Here is a 19,262-nt window from a genome sequence, read left to right on the forward strand (position 1 = left end):
CTTTCACATGTAAGAGGGATACATGTGTTCTGCCCCTGGCGGAGGCAGAAATGAGGGCCCAGGTACCTGCTTTAATAATAGGGAGACGCCTGACTCCAGAGGCAAGCCCCCCACTACCCCACACCTACCATTTCAAATTTTGAGATATAACATAAACCGAGTTAAAAGCCAGCAAGTACCAGTCACCTTCTGATCTCAGCTCCAGTTATTCCATTCCAGGTTTCACCTGTCAAAGTGTCCCTGTTTGTGGCACACTGGCTGCAGCTAGCAGAGGGACACAGAATGAGGACAAGATAAGAAGCAGGAGCACACAGGTTGGTTTCTAGACATTCTCCTCCTTCATGTAGTCACAGCCTCTTGCCCACAACATGGGGTATAGACAGACTTCTGACCAAGTGACATAGTGAAAATTCACGTTTATTTTTACAAGAAAGCTGTCAAAGGTGGACAATTCTCCCTCTTCACTGAGCAGGACTGAACCTTCACTGCACACCTCAGCTACTATGTGGGAGAAGTGTCAGAAAGGACGGAGAGCTGCCATAATTGAGGTTAAAACCTTTACAGCAGTCCTTATTTCCACTGCCGTATCCTTCCATCCCATCTCCCACCAATACAGACAGCTCCAGGACAGCACCAATTAAAAGTTCCTTGTTAAAATCCCCATGGTACAGCTCAGATAACATATTTCCCATGCTGTTCTGGCTCCAAATTCAGCTGAGCAGCCTTTTCCGTGAGTAAGTCCTGCTGAGGGGCCGCTTCCTGGAAGCCACGCTGTGGAATGGAGACAGCTCCTGGTTGGAAATAACTTCAAAGCCATCCGATTCTCTTTCTACAAGAGATGAAGAAATTAAAGCCACAATTTGCCAAAAAAATACTTCCTGGTGACTCCAAGAAGCCCAGTATCAACAGGAGCAGTACACTGAACTTCCTGATCTGCTACTCTCTTCTTCGCTGCTACCACCCCACCTTCCAAACTTCCCAGTTCATGCCAGATTTCTAGGCAGCGAGAGACAGACACTGGACACAGAAGTGACCAATACACATACAGGCTTTCTGCACCAAGCCCAAGCCCAGCATGCTTTTGCTCTCATTTAACTGCAGGCAAGCAGAGCACACTAGTCAGCCTGCTCAAGCCCAGCCTTCCCTTGCAGCACAAGTGGTTACCTCGAGCACGCTTCGTCCGAGACGGCGGTGTCTGTCCCTTACACAGCAGCGGAGACTGAGTCAGTGCCAGAAGGCTGCTAGCGGAGAGCACGCTCTTCACTGGTGGAGTTGTGCCTGGAGAAGCAGTGACACGCTGCAGCAAACTGACAACTTGACAGTGCCTTTAAGTCTCAGCCCTTATTCTACCTTGAAGCTTCCATCAGCATAAAGTAGTATTTTGAATTTATCTAAAACGGGGTTTCTGGCACCAAGCACGTCTGCAGTTGCATCTTCATGCATTTCATTTTCTGAAGTCGTTGCCTGGTCCAATTTCAACACGCACTGCAGCATAAGTGCTGTCACTTTCCTCAAGTCATGGTTTGTATTCCATCCTGCAGTTACCTTACAGAACCTTTTTTCACTATGTGCCTCTACAGGGAGCAATTGGATGCAATTCTTAATTTTTCCTTTTAATTTTTCCAGCCTCCTGCTCTTTCGTATCTATTATCTCTCGCATCATTATTACTCCACTGATGAAATGCTCACAAACAATGCCAGTAGCTGAATTCCTCACATCTGATCTGCCTCTACACTAATTAGCTTCCTTGTCACTTGCAACCCACTCTCCCTCTCTATCTCAGGCTCCCTCAGACAGAAAATAGTTGTGCCTTTTCTCTACCTTCTAGCCACCTCTGAATTTCAAGAGTGCCACTTAATTACCTGATAAAAGGAAGACATCATCATCCCCCATGCAACTCTGCTGCACAGGAGTTACGAGTGAACACACTCTGGGCTTCTCAGAAAGCACCGAGTCCATCCTGGATCTGCTTCTGTTGCCCTCATCTGGGGAAAAGACGCAGAGATCCGAGCTGTGCTTGTCACTGCAAGTTCTCTTAGCCTCATGGTTCTCCTCCTTCTCTGGAGATAGAGATGTAAAGGTCCGCTTCCGAGATTTTAAGCCAAAAGTTCCCACGACAGAGCTCTCTTCAGCTCTGGGTTCAGAATCAGTAGGAGATGCCTGATCCTGTAGCCTGCAAATCCCTTCCAGTTCAAACTCTCCGAGCATACTTATTACTTTGCTACTGCAGTGCTCCAAGACCTTCACTTCTCCTTCTCTGCCTGCTGACATCCTTATTTCATCCGCATTTTTCTCACTTCGACCGCAGCTACCGTTAGCAGTGCTGCCTGCTGCTCTCTTCCTCCGAGGCCAGTCCTTGATAGCATCAGGGGTGCTCTTCCCCTTCAGCTTCGGAGAAGGCGTCTGGGGAACTTCTGCTTCCAGGGGAGACGGGGAGGTGGCGTTCGAAGCGCAGCTTGTTGGGGTGTACGACTGGCATATGTAGGTCTGTCCCCCACCTTTCCCAGGCGTACTGTGGAAAGAGCGGAAGCAGGAGGGTGAGACACAGGCAGCTGCTAGTTTCCCTGGGTGTCTGCTACACGAGGTCATCGCAAGATCACCGAAGGGGCTTTCTCCTCCCTTGGGTTTGCTGGCGTTTGCTTCAGGTTGAACTTCCAGCGCTGAGCAAGAGCTGATTTTCTTAATGCGAAGTTTGGGTAAGCCTGAAGCTTGCATTTCAAGTTCAACTTCGTAAGTCGGGGGGCTGGCAGAAGGCACTTTGCAATGGCTTTTAGGAGCGGAGAACTTGGCTGGAAGCTCAGGGTTTCCCATCCGTGCTGCAGCCTCCCGCTGCCTCCTGTCTGCGGTGTAGCGTAAGGAGTAGGCAGGAGCAGACTTTGGTGGAGGAGGTGAAGCATTCAGGGCACATCTGGAGTGCCTCCTAAGAGATGGAGCCTTTGTCCTCGTATATTCTTCTCTCAGTAGGCTTCTTGGTTCCAACTCATCGCTGCTTGTTTGAGAACTGCTTAGGAAGGACTCGCAGGTGCTCGCGCTGCAGTTACCCTCCTTAACCACCTGCTCACACTCCATCTCAGCACTCAGGGTACGTTCTCGAGCAGGCAGCTTTGGAGAGGAATGCCCTTCCATGTTTTCTGGGTCCTTTCCTGGAGAAGAGTTTTGAGCCATTACATCCATTGGTTTATTTTTCTCTGATACAGGAGTATTTTCAGGAATTTGGGACTCACAGAGCCGGAGGCTTTCTACACAAGAGTTATCACCATTATCATGATGATTGCCCTTATTTCTGGAAGGTGTTTCATGTGCACGTGTGAGGTCCTCTCCTCCAGAATTTGGCTCACATTCACCTTGCTTGGAGGTGTTAAGTGGGGACTTTGGCAAAGAACCAGCGATACCTGGAGATTTTAGAAGAGATTTTTTAGGCACGTTAAATTCCCAGAGAGACTTGCTAGGAGAGCTGATGGCTGCAGCACTCGTAGAATTTCTACAGAGAGGAGAACTGAAGGGAGACTCCAGCTTCACAGTGAGCTCAGACATTTCTACAGTCAGTGGGCTGTTGGGTAACTTTGAACCTGAACCTTCAAGCTTCCTGGGAGTGCTTTCCATTGCTTGAGATCCTGCTTCTGACTGCACCTGAATTTCATTTGGAAAGATATGCCTCTGAGTACCAACTGGAGAGGGTAATTTTGAGAGGGATCTCAAGGAACACCTTGGAGTTCGCAGTTCTGTAAGAAAATTTTCCTGGAGGGCAGATGGGGAAGAACCAAGTGGATTTGAGTTGTTCCGAGGTAGTGAGGAGTTCACAATGTTCAATGCCTCGTTATGTTCCGTCATTTGTAAGCCAGCCTCTTTGTAAGGAGGGGAAAGTTTCTGCTGTGGAGCGCAATCCTTAGATGTGACTTGCAGTAAGCAAACCTTTTTACCTTCCATTAACACAGATGGTGACTTGCCCCCCTGTACAGGATGAGAAAAGTATTTTCCCAAACACTTTGCTGCACTCTGCTTAGCTGCTGGACTTTTGCTGGGAGTCTTCTCCAGTTTTTGGGGAGTCCTGCAGAGAATGCGAGGTGATCTCCTTGGTAGTTTACTGGCAGAATTCAGTAGCTTCTGTGTAGATTTATGAGGTGTTTTTCTAGGAGTCTGCAGGGGAAAAAAAAAAAGGAATCAGCCTTGTTCTATTCCAGCATTATTATCCATCCTTCTTAAGATTTACTTCAAGGTTTAAAGCCAACTGTTTGATTAGACTTAAACACTAAATTTAAGACGTACAGGTCTCACTAAACATAAATAGAGTAAGGGGACTGAAGGAAGAGAGAGGGGCAAGTGTTTTTACCTGACAGGCCATCGGCTCCTCAAAGTTTAAAGAATCTTTTCTTGTCCTCCTCCTTCCAGATGAATGCTTCTCTGCAGGGCTACACGTATCAATGACTGCACCAAAAAAAAGTCTCTTGGGAGTCTGGACTGTGGGGCTCTTGGAGTGCAGCTTAATGCCTGTGAAGTGGAATAGTACAATTCAACTAACACCAAGTAACCCGCCACGAACAATTGTCTCAATCACTTCAGATGTATGGACAGGTAGTGTACAAAGCCGCCTGCCATAGCGGTTTTTTTCCTAGCCTGATGTTAAGATTCACTAGAATTATTATTTCCCAAACTAAAACTAACATCCATCCATAGAAAGAGTGCTCTAGAAAAAAGAAAAAGAGAAAAAGAAAGCTCAGACTCCTATTTTATTTACAGCTCATAGCATCAGAAAGTTCTTGTTTAAGACTAACTGATAATCCTACTGAGAAAGCCAGCAAAGAAGATCCCATCAGTCATTGCTTTATGCCCTTATGCTGCCAGGAGACAAAGTAGCTTTAGTATTTCTGTCCCAAATTTTACAGGGATTCACTGCATTTAAGGGATGCAGAATGGCAATCAGTGATATTCTGTTAGATGGGCCTGACTAGTTGAAGTTGGCAGCGTATTCATCATAGAAATAGCTGCCTCTCCATCCTACAGATGGAGATTTTCAGTTCAAAAATTAGTGGGGATGAGTTTTTCTCTACAGAAGACATTAAATGACAGCTCTTAACTCCTTACAGTCTTCTGGAGAACCAAAATGAATCAGGCTTAAAGGTATCCATGCCAGCTTTTCACATCAGCAGTATCAGCCTGCTCAAGTTCCATTCAGTACCTGCTACGTCCTGCTGAGTGCAGCTCTCCTCTTCTCGTCCTTGGTGGACTCGCTGTGAATTCTGTGAGCTGGGCTGCATAGCGGAATAGAAAACACCGGAGTGGGTCCTATTCAATGATAGCTGTTTGATGCGTGGACTTCTTCTTAAACCTGCTTCTGAAAGGTAATGATATCAGAGACTGAGCCTTCTTTCTCCCTCAACAATAGGGACATCTTCAGGAAGAGATCACAATGGAAAAGAACACACTAAGAAGAAACTTCCACACAGCTAACATTATCTCACACACAAAGGCAAGTATGTCAAAAATAATGCTTCTACTTTCCTGCGGTGTTTGGAATACTAATGCACACAAGTCTCCTTCCAAATCATAGCCTCCTGTCCTCTAAGTAATGACCACTTTCCTCCCTCTCCAGCAATTGCATGAGAAGGAATACCAGAAAAATCCATATTTGATCCAAGTTACATCCAGATTACATTAGTCAACTCTCCTCTTTTTACTATATTTTACCTTCCTACTTGCCCAACCGTGCTCTTTTCTTCTTCCTTCCTGGGGAAGAGAACCAGCAGTAGCCAGTATGACATAGCCACCTGGCTCTGCAGAACACTTGTCTGTGACAGTAGGAGTCAGAGCAGTTTTAGGGTCCCAGCACTAACACATCACATTCAAAAAAAACTGTGCGCTGGTTTGACCATAATTACAGCAGCTCAAGGGCTTGTTGACACATGAAGTTCTTCAAATATCTTCACTTAAGAAAGGTAAATAGTAACTTTTCCAAGTGAAAATACATAGGGTAGTCAAAGGGTAGTCAAAGCAGCAAGCTGCAAATAGTTCCGTCAGAGGAGGCTGTGCTCCACCAAGAATTGTAGAATACTTCTGTGTCACTTATTGGTGAGTTACCTAAATTGAAGCACGCTCATCTTAAGGACCACAACACAGCAAAAATACCTTTAATCAAAAAAACGTAGGGCTTACCAATTATGGCCTTTTCTGGAGACTCTTCTACAACACCAGTGTCACAGCCTGGATCAGAAGACCTTGAAAACAAAACAAAACAAAAACACACATTCAGACTTCACATACTGTTCATGTTTACAAAAAGAGAACTTACCATGAAAACTGAAAAGCAGTACTATATTCTACAATACACTGCGTTGGGGCTACCCTGAGCAGCCAGTATCACGTATTACTCTGCCTCCCATTAAGGCACGACTGAGTATAAGCATCTTTCTAGCTGTAGGATAGATAGCATTTGCTTCCACATGAAATTGCTAAGTTTAAGCCTGGATTGCACAGCTTACAGCACAGGCCTCTTCTTCAGAAATTCTCAGAGCAGCAGCTAAACCTAAACAGCACTTTGCTGCAGGAATTAAAGGACTTCTACTTACACAACGAAACTTAGCCTCCACTGGTTCTCTGTTCTCTTTACTACCTCAGGTGAGGGTGACACTTTGAACACAAGGAAGATACCTGGTTCTTGTGCTCAGCCGTTAAACACCCAGCACTTACTGACAAAACTCAGAAAGAGCTTACTCACCGGCCTTTGATCTGCCTGTGCAGTAGTCTCCTAGAGACCTGTTTATGTAGTGGTGTTTCTGCAACTCTCTTGGTCAATAACTTGTGATGATCTTAAAAATAAAGAAATTCAAGCAATGAATGGATATAGCACCACACAATTATAAAGCAGTTAGGAGAAAGAATTTCACGTGGGTTTCAGCTTATGAATGACTGCCAATATGGAACAACCAGGCATCAGCCTCCCAGCACTCAAATTATGTTATGTATGTAAGAGTCCAGTGCCTACACTTCTATCTTATTCCTTCAATTTATTAATAGCACTAACTTTAATGTGACACACATAAGCTTACTTTCATTCTTCAACCTTAATTCAGAGATCTTTTTGTAACCAAGCATTTTTAACATTTGATTTCTTGGTGAGGTGTATGTAATTCAGTAAAAAACAGGTTTCAGTTCCAATGCCATCCTGTTCTCTATACAAACAACCACAGCAATGATTCAAAACGCTTTCTCCTGAATTGAAAACACTGCACAATTAGTTACAGAAGCTCTTCCATAGCTATCCTACACGTGCAAGTTATGACCTACCTTTTGCACCTTCATCAGAGCATTTGTATTTTAGGCCTTCCACAGCAGATACTGACTGGCTTCTAGGCATCTTTTTCACAGACCTTTTGGATGGTGAACGTATCCCTTCGTTGAAGAGGTTCCTCCTTACCTTTGTAACCTCTGTGAGGCAAGACAAAGCAAGAAACGATTAGATTAAAAGGAAAAAGTACCAAGTCAGAAGTATTTTAGAGGCCAGAACACACTGAAAGTGGCGTGGTTTGGTTGGTTGGTTTTGTCTGAGGGAAAGGAATGTATGATTATGAGGGGGGCGGGGAGGGAGGGTTGTTACTGGACTACGTCATCCTCTAAATCCATCCTGGACTTGTATTAAATTTGTATAATCCATACTTTCCAGCAATAAGCTGCTAGCAGGTGCCATAACAGAAAAAGCAGCCAGCCAGCCAGCATCCCAGCTGGAGTAACTGAGTAAGCTACAAAGTCTCAACTGAAGTACATGTGGGTTCAGGGAACAGATGTGAGATTTAAAAGTATTATGTATTTTTGAGGAGAAACATCCTGTTTCCATGTGTAAGAGCTCTCCCCTGCCCTCACTCTTTTTCAGAGCAGATGGAAATAACTGCAACAGCCAAGGAAGAACTGAAAGGTTGGTTGTTGTTTTTTTTTCAAGATACACGATGCAAATTTTCTGTACGTGAGCACACAGAAAACAACTATTTTTCTCCTCAAAGTTTTTTTCCAGAATTCAGCAAGGCTTCCTTCAGATTTCCAGGATGCTTCAGCATGATTTCATGAGCTCACTGAAATTTACAGGGACAGCATGTGCTGAAGACGCACCTTTCCATGGAAAGGTTAGAAGTCAATATACCTTGCACTGCTTCTTTCTGCAGAGGCATTTGTTGGGGTTTCTCAGTGGCAAGGTAAGAACGTGAGCTCTCCTAAAACAAACAAAGAAATTAAACTCATTGGAAGTTCTGATACAACGTATACGTATACTGAGTTAATACAAAACATTTTTTTTCCCCACTCAAGTGTCACTTCACAATGTTGCTGCACCCCTGCACGAGCAACCCACACACAACCCTTCTGTGAGAGTTTTACCTTTCTGATGGGAGTCTTGGCTGTCTTGGGAATCTCAATTTGACGCAAGTTCTGTGATGCTTCTGTCATGCTCCTGTGTCTGGCTAATATATTATTCCTTTAGAAGTCATACAAAGATGAAGTTAAAATAAGATCAGAAAAGTAGTTATCAATCTAATGACAATTAAACATGGGTTTGACTCTTGAGATAGAAAGCCTTTATCTAAATTCAGACTGCAAATTATTAGTTAGTACATCATTTGTTACAATATTGAAAAATGAGTTGCAATATAACTACTATAATTAACTTTGAGGTTGGTATTAAACTCACTTCACAGTCTGCAGAAACGTACACAATCCCCAGTACAGAGGGCTCCAGTAAATCTCAGTTTAATGAGTGATGCAGGGTCACCTAACTGCGTAGTAGAACTTCTTTCAGAAGAGGCTCACAAACTCTACTTGAGCATAGAGCAGGCATACAGAATCAAATGAAGATTACACTTTGACATAATAAAATAATGGGAAGTTAAAATGCAAACTGGGAGCCCTTTATATTTCCATCAGGTTTGCAGAGCTCTCAGCAAGTGAGTTTGCCCCAACTAGCCATCCAGCAACAGAAGCCAAAATGATAGAGCTATAGTTTAGTTAGCTCCACAGACACAGGCCAGGCTGCAACAAGCTGCCTCTCTCATTTGGGATTATTACCTTCTCTTTTTGGCAGATCGGGTGCGCAGTTCCTCCAGCTGATCACCCTCACTGCGTAGGCAAACAGCACTGGGAGTTAGGGCAGATGATAAAGACTCTGGAAGGCCTGGAGATTTGCTATCCAGAGTCACTGAATCATCACTGAAGAAGTCTGAAGGCAGCACAGATGCCAGCTTCGGAGGTATTTGTGTACCCAGACTGTAGTAAAGATCTCCAAGGGTCTTCGGTATAGAATTCATATACCTAGTGCATCAGAGAACCCACATCAAATAAAAACCCCTACAAAACCAACTACATTACAATCCCCGGGTTTAAATTGAATCTTTAGGTGTCAATTAAAAAAAGCTTTTTTGCCATTACTTTACATGCTTATCAGCTACGCTTCCATTAATTAAAAGTGTAGAAAGCAGAATGGTCTGAACTTCTTAGACTTACAAAAATGCAGTAAATCAAAGCTGTAGATTTCTGTTTACTCAGAGAGAATGCAACCAAAAGCAACCAGTCCCCAGTAACAACTGAGTTACCCCAAAGAACTTACAATTCCACTATTTCCTCTAGAAACTTTGTAAGATAAGCTGGGTCTTCAGTCAGACATAAAATGCGCAGCATATCGGTCATCTGGAAGAGGAAAAAATCAGGTGAAAAATGGATTAAGCCATGATAGTCGTTAACACCAGATTTTTAGCACGGAATACAGAATGTTACAGTAGAATCGGGGGAAAACTACAAGTTCCAGGTCTACATCCCTCGTGCCATCCAAAACCACAACCTGGTCTATAGACCACTTACCTCTTCTAACAGCTGCTCCATTTCATCAGTGTTGCTTTGCAGTGAAGGGCACTGAAGACACAACTCAAGGCGCAAGAATACCTGAACTTGACACCTAAGAAAACAAGCAGTCATTTCCTGCCCCTTTATCTGGAGGAAACTGGGTATTTACTTCAAAACACTACTCAAAAAACAGTAAGTATTGTAAGGGAAGTGGCTTCTTTTGACAACCTCAATTGGTTAATAATTCCTGTTGGTGGCAGGGGAAATGTCTTGTTTCAGATATTGGCTGCAATACTTACCATATAATATATATTTGCATTTAATGAAGTGTTTTTACTGTGACCAAGGATTGTTTGGAATGTTTACCCATGTAAATACCTTTCCACTTGCACAAAAAAGCTACCATCAAGAATTCCTAACCATCTCTATAGAATCTCTGAAGTTGAAGCAAATAAAGTGTCTCATACTCTCTGACTTTGGTTTCTTTCTCTGAGCCATGCTGTTGTCTGAGCGCTTTGCTTGTCTTCAGGAGATGGTTTCTAACTTGTTCCATGCAGGCCACCTGTAAAGACACAATTACAACCAAGTTTGTAATTTAGTGCCACTATCTTGGGAACAGCTTGATTTTCTCTTCTCCTTCAAGGAAGGAATTGGTTTGATTTCAGTGACTTAGCAAAGATTCATCATGAAAAGCAAAAACAGAAGGCAACTTTAAGATAGGGTTTGTTAGAATTTATTTTTTTTCAAAATACTGTCTTTAAGCAAAATTAAAATTCAAAATGAGGTCAATGTAAATGAAAAAAAGGATCTGATGCAATCTTTTACCAATGTCGTGAACTGATAACTGAAATGGATTTTCTGACATTCCTTACAATTACCTACAGATTTTTACTACTGATTCGGCACAGATAAGAGTTAGTGGTTTTGACCAAGTGCAAACAAAAAAATTAAGGTAAATTGAAGGAAAAAAGTAGACTGAAATAGCAAAAACTCTAATTCCTAGGTTAGTAACAACCCTGCTTACATATTCTCACCTACCTCTTTCTCTTTGGCATTTTGTACTTTCAAGAACCTTTTAACAGCCATGATCATGTTCTGGGCACACACAGATGAAAGGACTTCCTCAGCAACAGCCTTCTGATAGCTTGTAATTAAGTGGGCCTGCAGTTCCTCCTCAGTTTTGAAGTCTGCAAGGGAAGCGGTTTAAGTCAACTTAATACCAGTTTACCACACCTGACTGTTGAAAACCCCATTCCAACCGAAGAAAGGAATATAGGAGGCCATTAACAAGACTTTTCTCCAACAAAGACACATGCAGACCACAGAACAACAACAGAAGCAGCCCTAGGTCCGGAACAAATGATCCAAACATTACCAAACATTCCCTTTACTTCTTTTGGTACAGAACTACAACAAAGGACACCACAGTTCTTTATAGTTCTTTTCAGATGGGGCAGGAAATTAATCCCAGAAGTTATAACATTATGATGTAAACCTTTACAGAAACCAACTGGGAGAAAGGTGAAAAACTAGAAGTAATAACCAATGTGTGCCAACACGAACATATAGAAACCCAAACAATCTGCTCCCTACCTACTGGTACTCCATTATTTTCTCCCTCTCTCTCCTTTCCTTAAAAATCCAACATAACCTCCTACAAATATCAGAACTGGTAAGTCAGTACACACCTACTGATACTTTAAGAGCCTTTTCTTCCAGTTTTTCATCCAACCTTTTCACTGAAAGCTTCTGTGGAACCTTCTCACTCACTGTTGGTGACACACCATCAGGTTGAAACTTCTGTGCTTTTACATTGAGTCTTGCAACATTAAGCATCTGCAGGGATCTGGACATGGTCTTCATCTTCTGCCTGACTGGAGTTCGGGGAACACCACCTGCAACACAACAGAAAGGGAGTTAGTTCCACCAAACAATGGGGCAGGAACACCACCAAGGGAGAACAATTTAGAGTTATGTGCTGCTATCAAGCAAGATTAGTAACTTTTAGTTGAAAATAAATAGGGTCTAAAAGGTTTGTATTTCTCCATGAAATGTACAGGCAGCAGAGGAGGTAGCTAGTTCTCCAAGTCAGAAGCGATGGAAAATTTTCACTCCACCTAAGTTACAAGTAGAATCAGAAGTAGCATATACCTGAAGCAGTTTTGTGTCACAGAAATAGAAGTATCTGACACAGTTAGGGATGTATCAAGAGGAAACATGCACCATTAGTTAGCATGCTAAAATGTAAAAACGAAACTCTTCCGGAAAATAAGCGTTTAATTTCTCCAAATTAGGAAAAAAAATAAAGAGGTTTCCAATATTGAGCAGAACTTGTAGTGGTCCCTGTTCCAACAACCAGTGAAACTGCACAGCTCTGCATGCTGCTTTTTAATCACCAGTCACTGTGTAGCCTTGAATTTAGGAGTCATTTGAGCTGTACTAAAGGACAGTATTAATATTTAAGTTATGCTGTCTTTAAATAGAGGAAAAAAAATCTAAAGCATGCCACTACTCAGGAGAGGACAGATCTTTAGGGTTTATACAATAAGGAGGCCTGCTGAGAAACTTCTATCATCTTTAATTGGTAACATGCACATATAATCTCAAATCATACATACGTCTTTTTCTGTTATTTCCTGGTCCAGCTGTAGCAGATATTTCATTGAATTTTCTTTGGTACAGCTCAGACAGACTTTCTGAGAGTTCCACTTCAGATTGGTCTGCACCATCCTTCTCGTTAGCACAAGGAACCTGCAGGAGCCTACATAAAAGAGCAATTCAACACAGGTATCAAAAAAGAGAGGGGGAGGCATACCTCTTGTTCTTACTGCATATGAACCTGCTTCTATGTGCGAGCCTTTCTTCCTGCAAGCCTTAGGGAAGCAGAATTCTACAGTGCAAGTAACACAGACTGGTACTCTTCTAAAGCCTGCTCCCTAACAGCCTTTCAGAAGCAATAAAACCACCCAATCCACCACCTTAAAAGAATCACACCAAACTGGAAACAAGCACAGGAGGAGTTGCCTGATGCATAACAAATGCCACTGATCCATGTCAAAAGCACACATGAGCAGCTTCGTGCTACCTAGGCTGTCCTACATTATGCATTTTATACATCTCATTCAGCAGGATCTTTTAAAGAATGCAGATTAATACGTTCTCAGTAAACACCAACGGTGGTAACAAAACCACCAGTACTTTGCATTCAATCTTACTGAAGCAGAAGAGGGGCAATCTGCCACCTGGCAGATGCGAATAGCTTTGGTCATTTTAAACCATCTATCTCACTCCTGAAGCTGTCAAGACCTTAACGCAGGCTGACTGCTACCCAAATATCCTGTTCCCACTCCCCTTTGTCTCACACACCACGGCATATTGAAGCAAAAGCATATAATGCTTTTATTTCTGTGCTGAGTTTACTAAGACGAGCACTTCATTCTAGCACTTTGAGCAACAATATAGCCATGCTCCCTTAAAAGGGAGCAGAAATTCTTGGCTACTACTCAAACTTGTTTCATAAAAAGTACCTGAACGACTCCATCAGATCTGAGCCTGCTCCACAAACATTTGATGACTGATACCATGCTTCAAGCACTGAAGGATGCCAGCTCCCTGTATTGGACAGCTCCCGTCGGACCCACTCTGGCACAGGAGTTTCTTCTGCCCAGACAAAAATAAAAATATTAGACGGAAGCTAAGTGAAATGGCAGAAGGCTCTAAAGCCTCCACAGAGGATCTAAGACAGAGGTTTCCAAAGCTCAGCTCCTGGAAGGGCAATTTACTAGCCATACATCAGGCTGGGAGACCTGTAAGATTCACAGTAACATAAGAGGCGAGCCAAAAGTAGTTTCCTTGCAGCCACATGCAAAGGTTTTGCAGAGATAGCCCATGTGACACTTTTTAGAAACTTGTCCCCAAGCATTTGCAGCTGTGCTTTATCCACAAGATAATGGAAACTAATGTTGTCAATAAAACTGAAAGGCCTGAGCCACAGAAATCAAGACAAAAATGAGACTCCTCACTGAGGAAATCCTTAGATCTGATTTGGAGTGGAAGGTGCTGAAGCTAGAGTGGATCAAAATACGGCAAACTTTGCATTTCCTAATTCCTACCTGTGCTAGCTAGAGAATCCTCGGCTGACATGTCAATTTTACTCAACACGCTATGCACAATGTCTGGGAGATGCAGAGCAGGATCTTGGGAGGAGTCCTCCACCACAGCTCCTTCAAGGTTGCGCTGCTCAACTTCTGCGGTCTGCTCAGTACGCAGGAGAGTGAGAACTGCGGCGCTCTCAGAAAGCGGGGACAGAACCGCAGTGCAGGGGCACCACGTCTTAGATAGAGACACTTCAGCAACCTGCATTAAAAAATAATACACGCTTACATTTTCTGGAAATATACAAAGACTTAATGAGCATGAACATTTTACAAACTGGTTGTAGACACGCATGATCTAAAAAATGCTCCGAATTTAACTCCAAAATGAGCAATCTGCAGCATAACAAATACCAATGTTATTGTTTTTACTACATGACACTGTCACCCTTTTTGCCACAACTTGTTTCACAACAGATACTAGCTTAGGGCAAAGAGAACGATTTACCATGTGCAGTTCTTCAGCCACTAGACTCCTCAGCAGCTGCTGAAACAGTAACCGGTTATGTTCTGCGCAGTCAGCCTCGGAAATGTGCAGTATCCAGCTCTCTGTGAGAAAGCTGCCAGCCCACATCCAGTTCCAACCCGTCAAGCTGCCTTTCAGGAAGATATCGACCGGACAACGCAGTCGCTGTTGACTCATGGCTAGGGGCTCCAGAATCACAGCACAGTTTTCCTGCTTCTTTCCTCCTGCACAAGGATAAAATAAAAACAAAAGCCCTACACTGTGTAAAAGATTCTTTTATCTGGATGGACACAACTTCAACAAAAGAAAAACAAATATCAAGATTAAACAGGGAACAGCTCTTCAGTAAGATCTCCCCAGGCTCTTATGAAGGAACTACTAAAGAAAGAAAATGCACACTGCATGCTGCTTTAAAGCTGTTTCCTTTTGAAGGGCCTTTTTATGCATCTTCTCAGTTTAGCCAGATTGAAGAAACTGGGCTAAAGCATGTAGAAGGCTGTACACCTATACAGTACTGGACCAGCAAAGAGCTCCTCATGCATCCAAACTTCTGGAAAGCATGGAAAAGAAGAGACCAGAACAGGAATACAGGCCAGTCACTCTCATGTCAGAGGAACAAGAGCACTTGGAAATTTAAAAAACACGTGATAATAAGAAACACAGACCCCTAAACATCTAAAGCTACTCCCACCCATGTCGTACACAAGGGAAACTCATCAAGAACCCTGGCTGACAGCCTTGTTATTATGCCTTTAAAGAAAATTACCAGGCACGCTGAGAAACAACGTCCCTTCTTGCTTGGGGAATGCTGCTTGAAATACGGAGGGCTTCGAAAACAAGCAGGTCAAGGTTGAGTCCAGCGGCAGAAGCGACGTCCATGGCACAGTCTGCGGCACCGGGGAACTTGGGTCTCCAAGAAAGCCGTGACCAAGGTGCGCCCTGTGGTGGCTCAAACACTGCACTAAGGTTTCAGACGGCAAAATGGTGCCTCCTATCTGGTGGAGCAGTTCCGACATCGTCCAGTATCCAACATGATCCGGGGATTCGATCACCTGAAATGAAGTCACAGAAGGGTCTCGAGTTACCATTAGCATGGAGACAATCTCTACCCAAACAACAAAGACTGCACATTTCTAGAAAAAGTGGTGTAACAAGCATACACAGAGCATCTCAGTTCTTCCCAAGTGTGTTCATGGGCTCTACCAACTTCCAGGGGCATCTAGCAGAGAACAGACTACTCCAAAGGAACTAAGAGGTAGCCAATACTTTCAAGAATGTGTTTTAGAGCTCAGTATCTGGACACCTGAACTATCACACTGCTCATTTGCAATCCAGAACAGCTAAAACTACCTAACTCACTCCAAGGACAAGACAGCCCATCAATAAACACTGCAGTTACTAAATCACTGACACATCTCAGTCAAAAGGAGAACTTCCATTACAGCTTCCATTACAAGGACAGCTTCCAGGAGAGCTCCCATTACAAGGACAGAGGCAAAGCAGAGACGCTTAATGCCTTCTTTGCCTCCATCTCCAATGCTGATGATGGGCTTCAGGACCCTTTGGGTGCCCTGAGCTGGAGGACCGTGACAGTGGGAATGACAAACTCCCAACCAACCCTGAACGTGTGTGGGATTTGCTGCTCTACCTGGATCCACACAAGTCCATGGGTCCGGATGGGATTCATCCCAGGGTGCTCAGAGAGCTGGCAGATGTCACCGTGGGACCCCTCTCAATTATTTTTCAACAATCTTGGGAATCTGGAAAGGTCCCAGTAGACTGGAAGCTGGCAAACGTTGTGCCAGTTTTCAAGAAGGGGAAGAAAGAAGACCCTGGCAATTACAGTCCTGTCAGTCTCACAACAGTGCCTGGTAAAATTATGGAGATGATCCTTGAAGTTACCGAAGTGCACCTGGGGGACAATGCAGTCATTGGTCCCAGCCAATGTGGGTTCACGAGGGGCAGGTCCTGTCTAACAAATTTGATTTCCTTTTATGATAAGATCACCCATCTAGTTGATCAAGGGAAACCAGCTGATGTGATCTTTTTAGACTTCAGCAAAGCTTTTGACACAGTTTCCCATAGGATCCTACTGGACAAAATGTCCGGCATAGAGCTAAGCAAAAACATCATCCAGTGGGTGAGCAATTGGCTGACGGGCAGGGCTCAAAGGGCTGTGGTAAACGGGGCCACATCAGGTTGGCAGATGGTCACTAGTGGGGTCCCTCAAGGCTCCATTTTAGGGCCAGTCCTCTTCAATGTTTTCATAAATGATTTGGATGTAGGGCTAGAAGGTGTCTTGAGCAAGTTTGTTGACAACACTGAACTTGGAGGAGTTGTGGACTCCGCTGAGGGTGGAAAGGCCTTGCAGAGAGATCTGGACAGGTTGGAGAGCTGGGAGATCACCAGCCACATGAAATTTAACAAGTGCAAGTGCTGGGTCCTGCACCTGGCATGGGGCAACCCTTGCTATTGGAGTTTAAGAAGCATTTGGGCTGTGCATTTAGTCACAGTCTAAGACTTTGGGTAGACCTGTATGGTGCCAGGAGTTGGCCTCATTGATCCTTACGGGTCCCTTCCAACTCGGGATATTCTGTGATTCCAGCTGTCAGTGTCTTAATGACCAAGACTACCTGGCAGTAGCCGCAGACCTCCTTCCCACCCAAAGCTCACCACACAGCACGGATCCTCTCCATTCCCACATGGAAGCTCAGTGCAGAGAGGCCCCACCAGAGCTTTTCCCCGCTCCCTACCTGCGACCACTCAGCGGTGTCCACCCAGTACAGCGTGACCTTCTGGTCCGCCAGCAGCTCCTGGACGCCCCTGGGCAGGAGCTTCTCCGCCACCTCCTGGACCGTGGGCGGCTCGAGCGGGGCAGCGGCAGCACTGCCAGACACGAACTGCCGCAGCTCCCGGCCGGAGTGGGGACAAGGTGAGAAGAGGAACACGGCGTTGGCGAAGCCCTCGGGGGCCACCCAGCTCTCGGGGGCTTCTCCCCTCGCCGGCCCGGGAACCGATCTGCGGCTGCCGCGGAGGGGCTTGGTGGGGGAGGCGATCTCGGGTCGTTCCCACTGGAAGCCCAGCAGCGTCTCCTTCAGCCCGCCGTGCGTGAGGGCGGCGCGGGGCGCGGGGCCGGGCAGGCCGCTGCCGGCGGCCCCCATGCGCTCGGCCAGCTCCTCCTCGAAGCGCGCCCAGGCGCCGGGCCCCGGCTGCCTAAAGCCGCCGCCCCGCGAGGCCCCTCCGCGGCCGCCCAGCGAGTCGAAGAAGCGGAAGGCCCAGCGCAGGCGGGGCGGCCCGAAGCGGCAGCACAGGTGGTTGAGGAGGCGCAGGGCGCCCCGCCGCAGCTGCGCCCGCCGGCACGGACTGGCGGTGTCCAGCAGGAACACGGCGCTGGGCGAGCACGGCAGCGACATGGCGGCGGCGGCGGCGGCGCCTCGGCCCCTCACGGCCCGGCAGCCCCTCGCCCCCTCACAGCCCCACCGCCATTACGCGCTCGTCTGCTCGCGCCTCAGCTTCGCGCTTCCTCATTGGCCGCTGCGCCAGCCCGCCTCCCTGAATCCGCGTCTCTCATTGGCTCGCTGCGGATAGGTGAGCATGCGCGTCGTGCGGGCCCGCGCTCCATGTCGGAGCGGTGCTAGCTGCTGATTGGCCGCAAGCGCGGCGCGCCGCCTAATAGGCGCGGCGTCTGATTGGCGAGCGGCCGTGAGGAGCTCGAGGGGGCGTGGCCAGCGCCAGAAGCGAGCCGATTGGCGGCCGCCGCCGGTTTCAAACTTAAAGGCGGGAGGGGAGGGCGTGGCGGTGATGTCATCGCCTGGCCGCTCTCTCATTGGGCTCCGTGGTGGTGACGTCAGCGTGGCGGGGGCGCGCCCGCGGGTGTTCGCGGGGCCACGTGCGGTGCGTGCCGGAGTCCGGCGGTGCCCGAGCCCCGCTCAAGTGGGGCCCTGTTGGGTCCGTTCCACCCGTGTCCCCCCGCCAGTGGGCAGCTGCCGCCGCCCCCCCCGTGGCCTCAGGGCTCCGCGCCCCGGCCTGAACCGGCCCGGCCGGGCGTGTTTATGGAGCACCAGCGCCCGGCGCCGTTAATGGGCCGGAACTGCCGCCCGGCTCCGGGAGCGGCCACTCAGAGCACGGGAAGGGCACGGGGACACGGGGAGCCGGACCGTGCCTCTGTGGTCACGCTGCACGTCGTAGCTCTGGGGTCGGTGCAAAATGCCCAACCTCGTCTCCGGTTCCTGGAGCTTTCCTGTTGGCCCCAACCTTCCTTCGCCCCAAACGTTCCTTGTGTTTGCGCCCTGTGAGGCCAACACATGCTTGTGTGCATCAGGACAGTGCCCTTGCATGCTGTTGGGGGGCTCAAGCGACAGCCCAAGGTGCCCGGCTGCTCCACTCTGCTGCAGCTCACTCCTGGGTGGAATCCAGTTCTAGCAGCCAAATGTCCCGGAGCCGTTTCTCAGCCTGCTTGGGATCTGCTCTGCTGGCCAGGAGCCACGGATGGCCCCAGGAGCTGCTGGCCCCCTCTTGCTGGGGGCTGCTCTCTGCCCCATATGAGGCGCTGTGGCTAGGGGCTGCTCCTGACTGTGCCACTTGTCGGTAAATCCCTGGCATGTGCGTGCCCTGAAGATAAGGCAAGGCACTGGTGCTCCTGCTGCCACCACACAGCAGCTGGCATCCATCCCAGCAGCCCAAAGAGGACACTTAGCAGAGTGTGACCAAAACCTGCTGTACCGGGGACTGCCTGGGACCAGAAACGTGTGCAGGGTACAGGGACAGTGTGGCAGCGCCCAGCATGGGACCATGGGACCCAACAGCCCCCCCCTGGGGACAGCCA

The 19,262-nt window shown here is 46.7% G+C and overlaps 1 protein-coding gene across 2 annotated transcripts; it reads right to left on the reverse strand.

Moving 5' to 3' along the window:
* Window positions 1-401: 401 nt before the first annotated feature.
* TICRR (TOPBP1 interacting checkpoint and replication regulator) lies at window positions 402-18,036 on the reverse strand. 2 transcript variants are annotated; one of them, XM_035336177.1, is made up of 22 exons: window positions 17,191-18,036; window positions 15,204-15,489; window positions 14,420-14,661; window positions 13,930-14,173; window positions 13,345-13,477; window positions 12,436-12,578; window positions 11,506-11,712; window positions 10,856-11,004; window positions 10,285-10,379; window positions 9,836-9,929; window positions 9,585-9,664; window positions 9,047-9,289; window positions 8,363-8,459; window positions 8,130-8,199; window positions 7,283-7,423; window positions 6,714-6,804; window positions 6,152-6,213; window positions 5,178-5,330; window positions 4,332-4,489; window positions 1,864-4,138; window positions 1,165-1,278; window positions 402-829 (listed from the first exon to the last, which is right to left on the reverse strand). In XM_035336177.1, exons 1-22 carry the CDS (start codon window positions 17,848-17,850, stop codon window positions 711-713), a joined length of 5,856 nt encoding a protein of 1,951 aa, XP_035192068.1. In that variant the 5' UTR covers window positions 17,851-18,036; the 3' UTR covers window positions 402-710. The 2 variants fall into 2 exon arrangements, with proteins under 2 accessions (XP_035192068.1, XP_035192067.1); XM_035336176.1 differs by having other exon boundaries at window positions 5,178-5,333; window positions 17,191-18,035.
* Window positions 18,037-19,262: the final 1,226 nt, after the last annotated feature.

This window comes from Oxyura jamaicensis, chromosome 10 (assembly GCF_011077185.1).
Source record: "Oxyura jamaicensis isolate SHBP4307 breed ruddy duck chromosome 10, BPBGC_Ojam_1.0, whole genome shotgun sequence".
NCBI lineage: Eukaryota > Metazoa > Chordata > Aves > Anseriformes > Anatidae > Oxyura > Oxyura jamaicensis.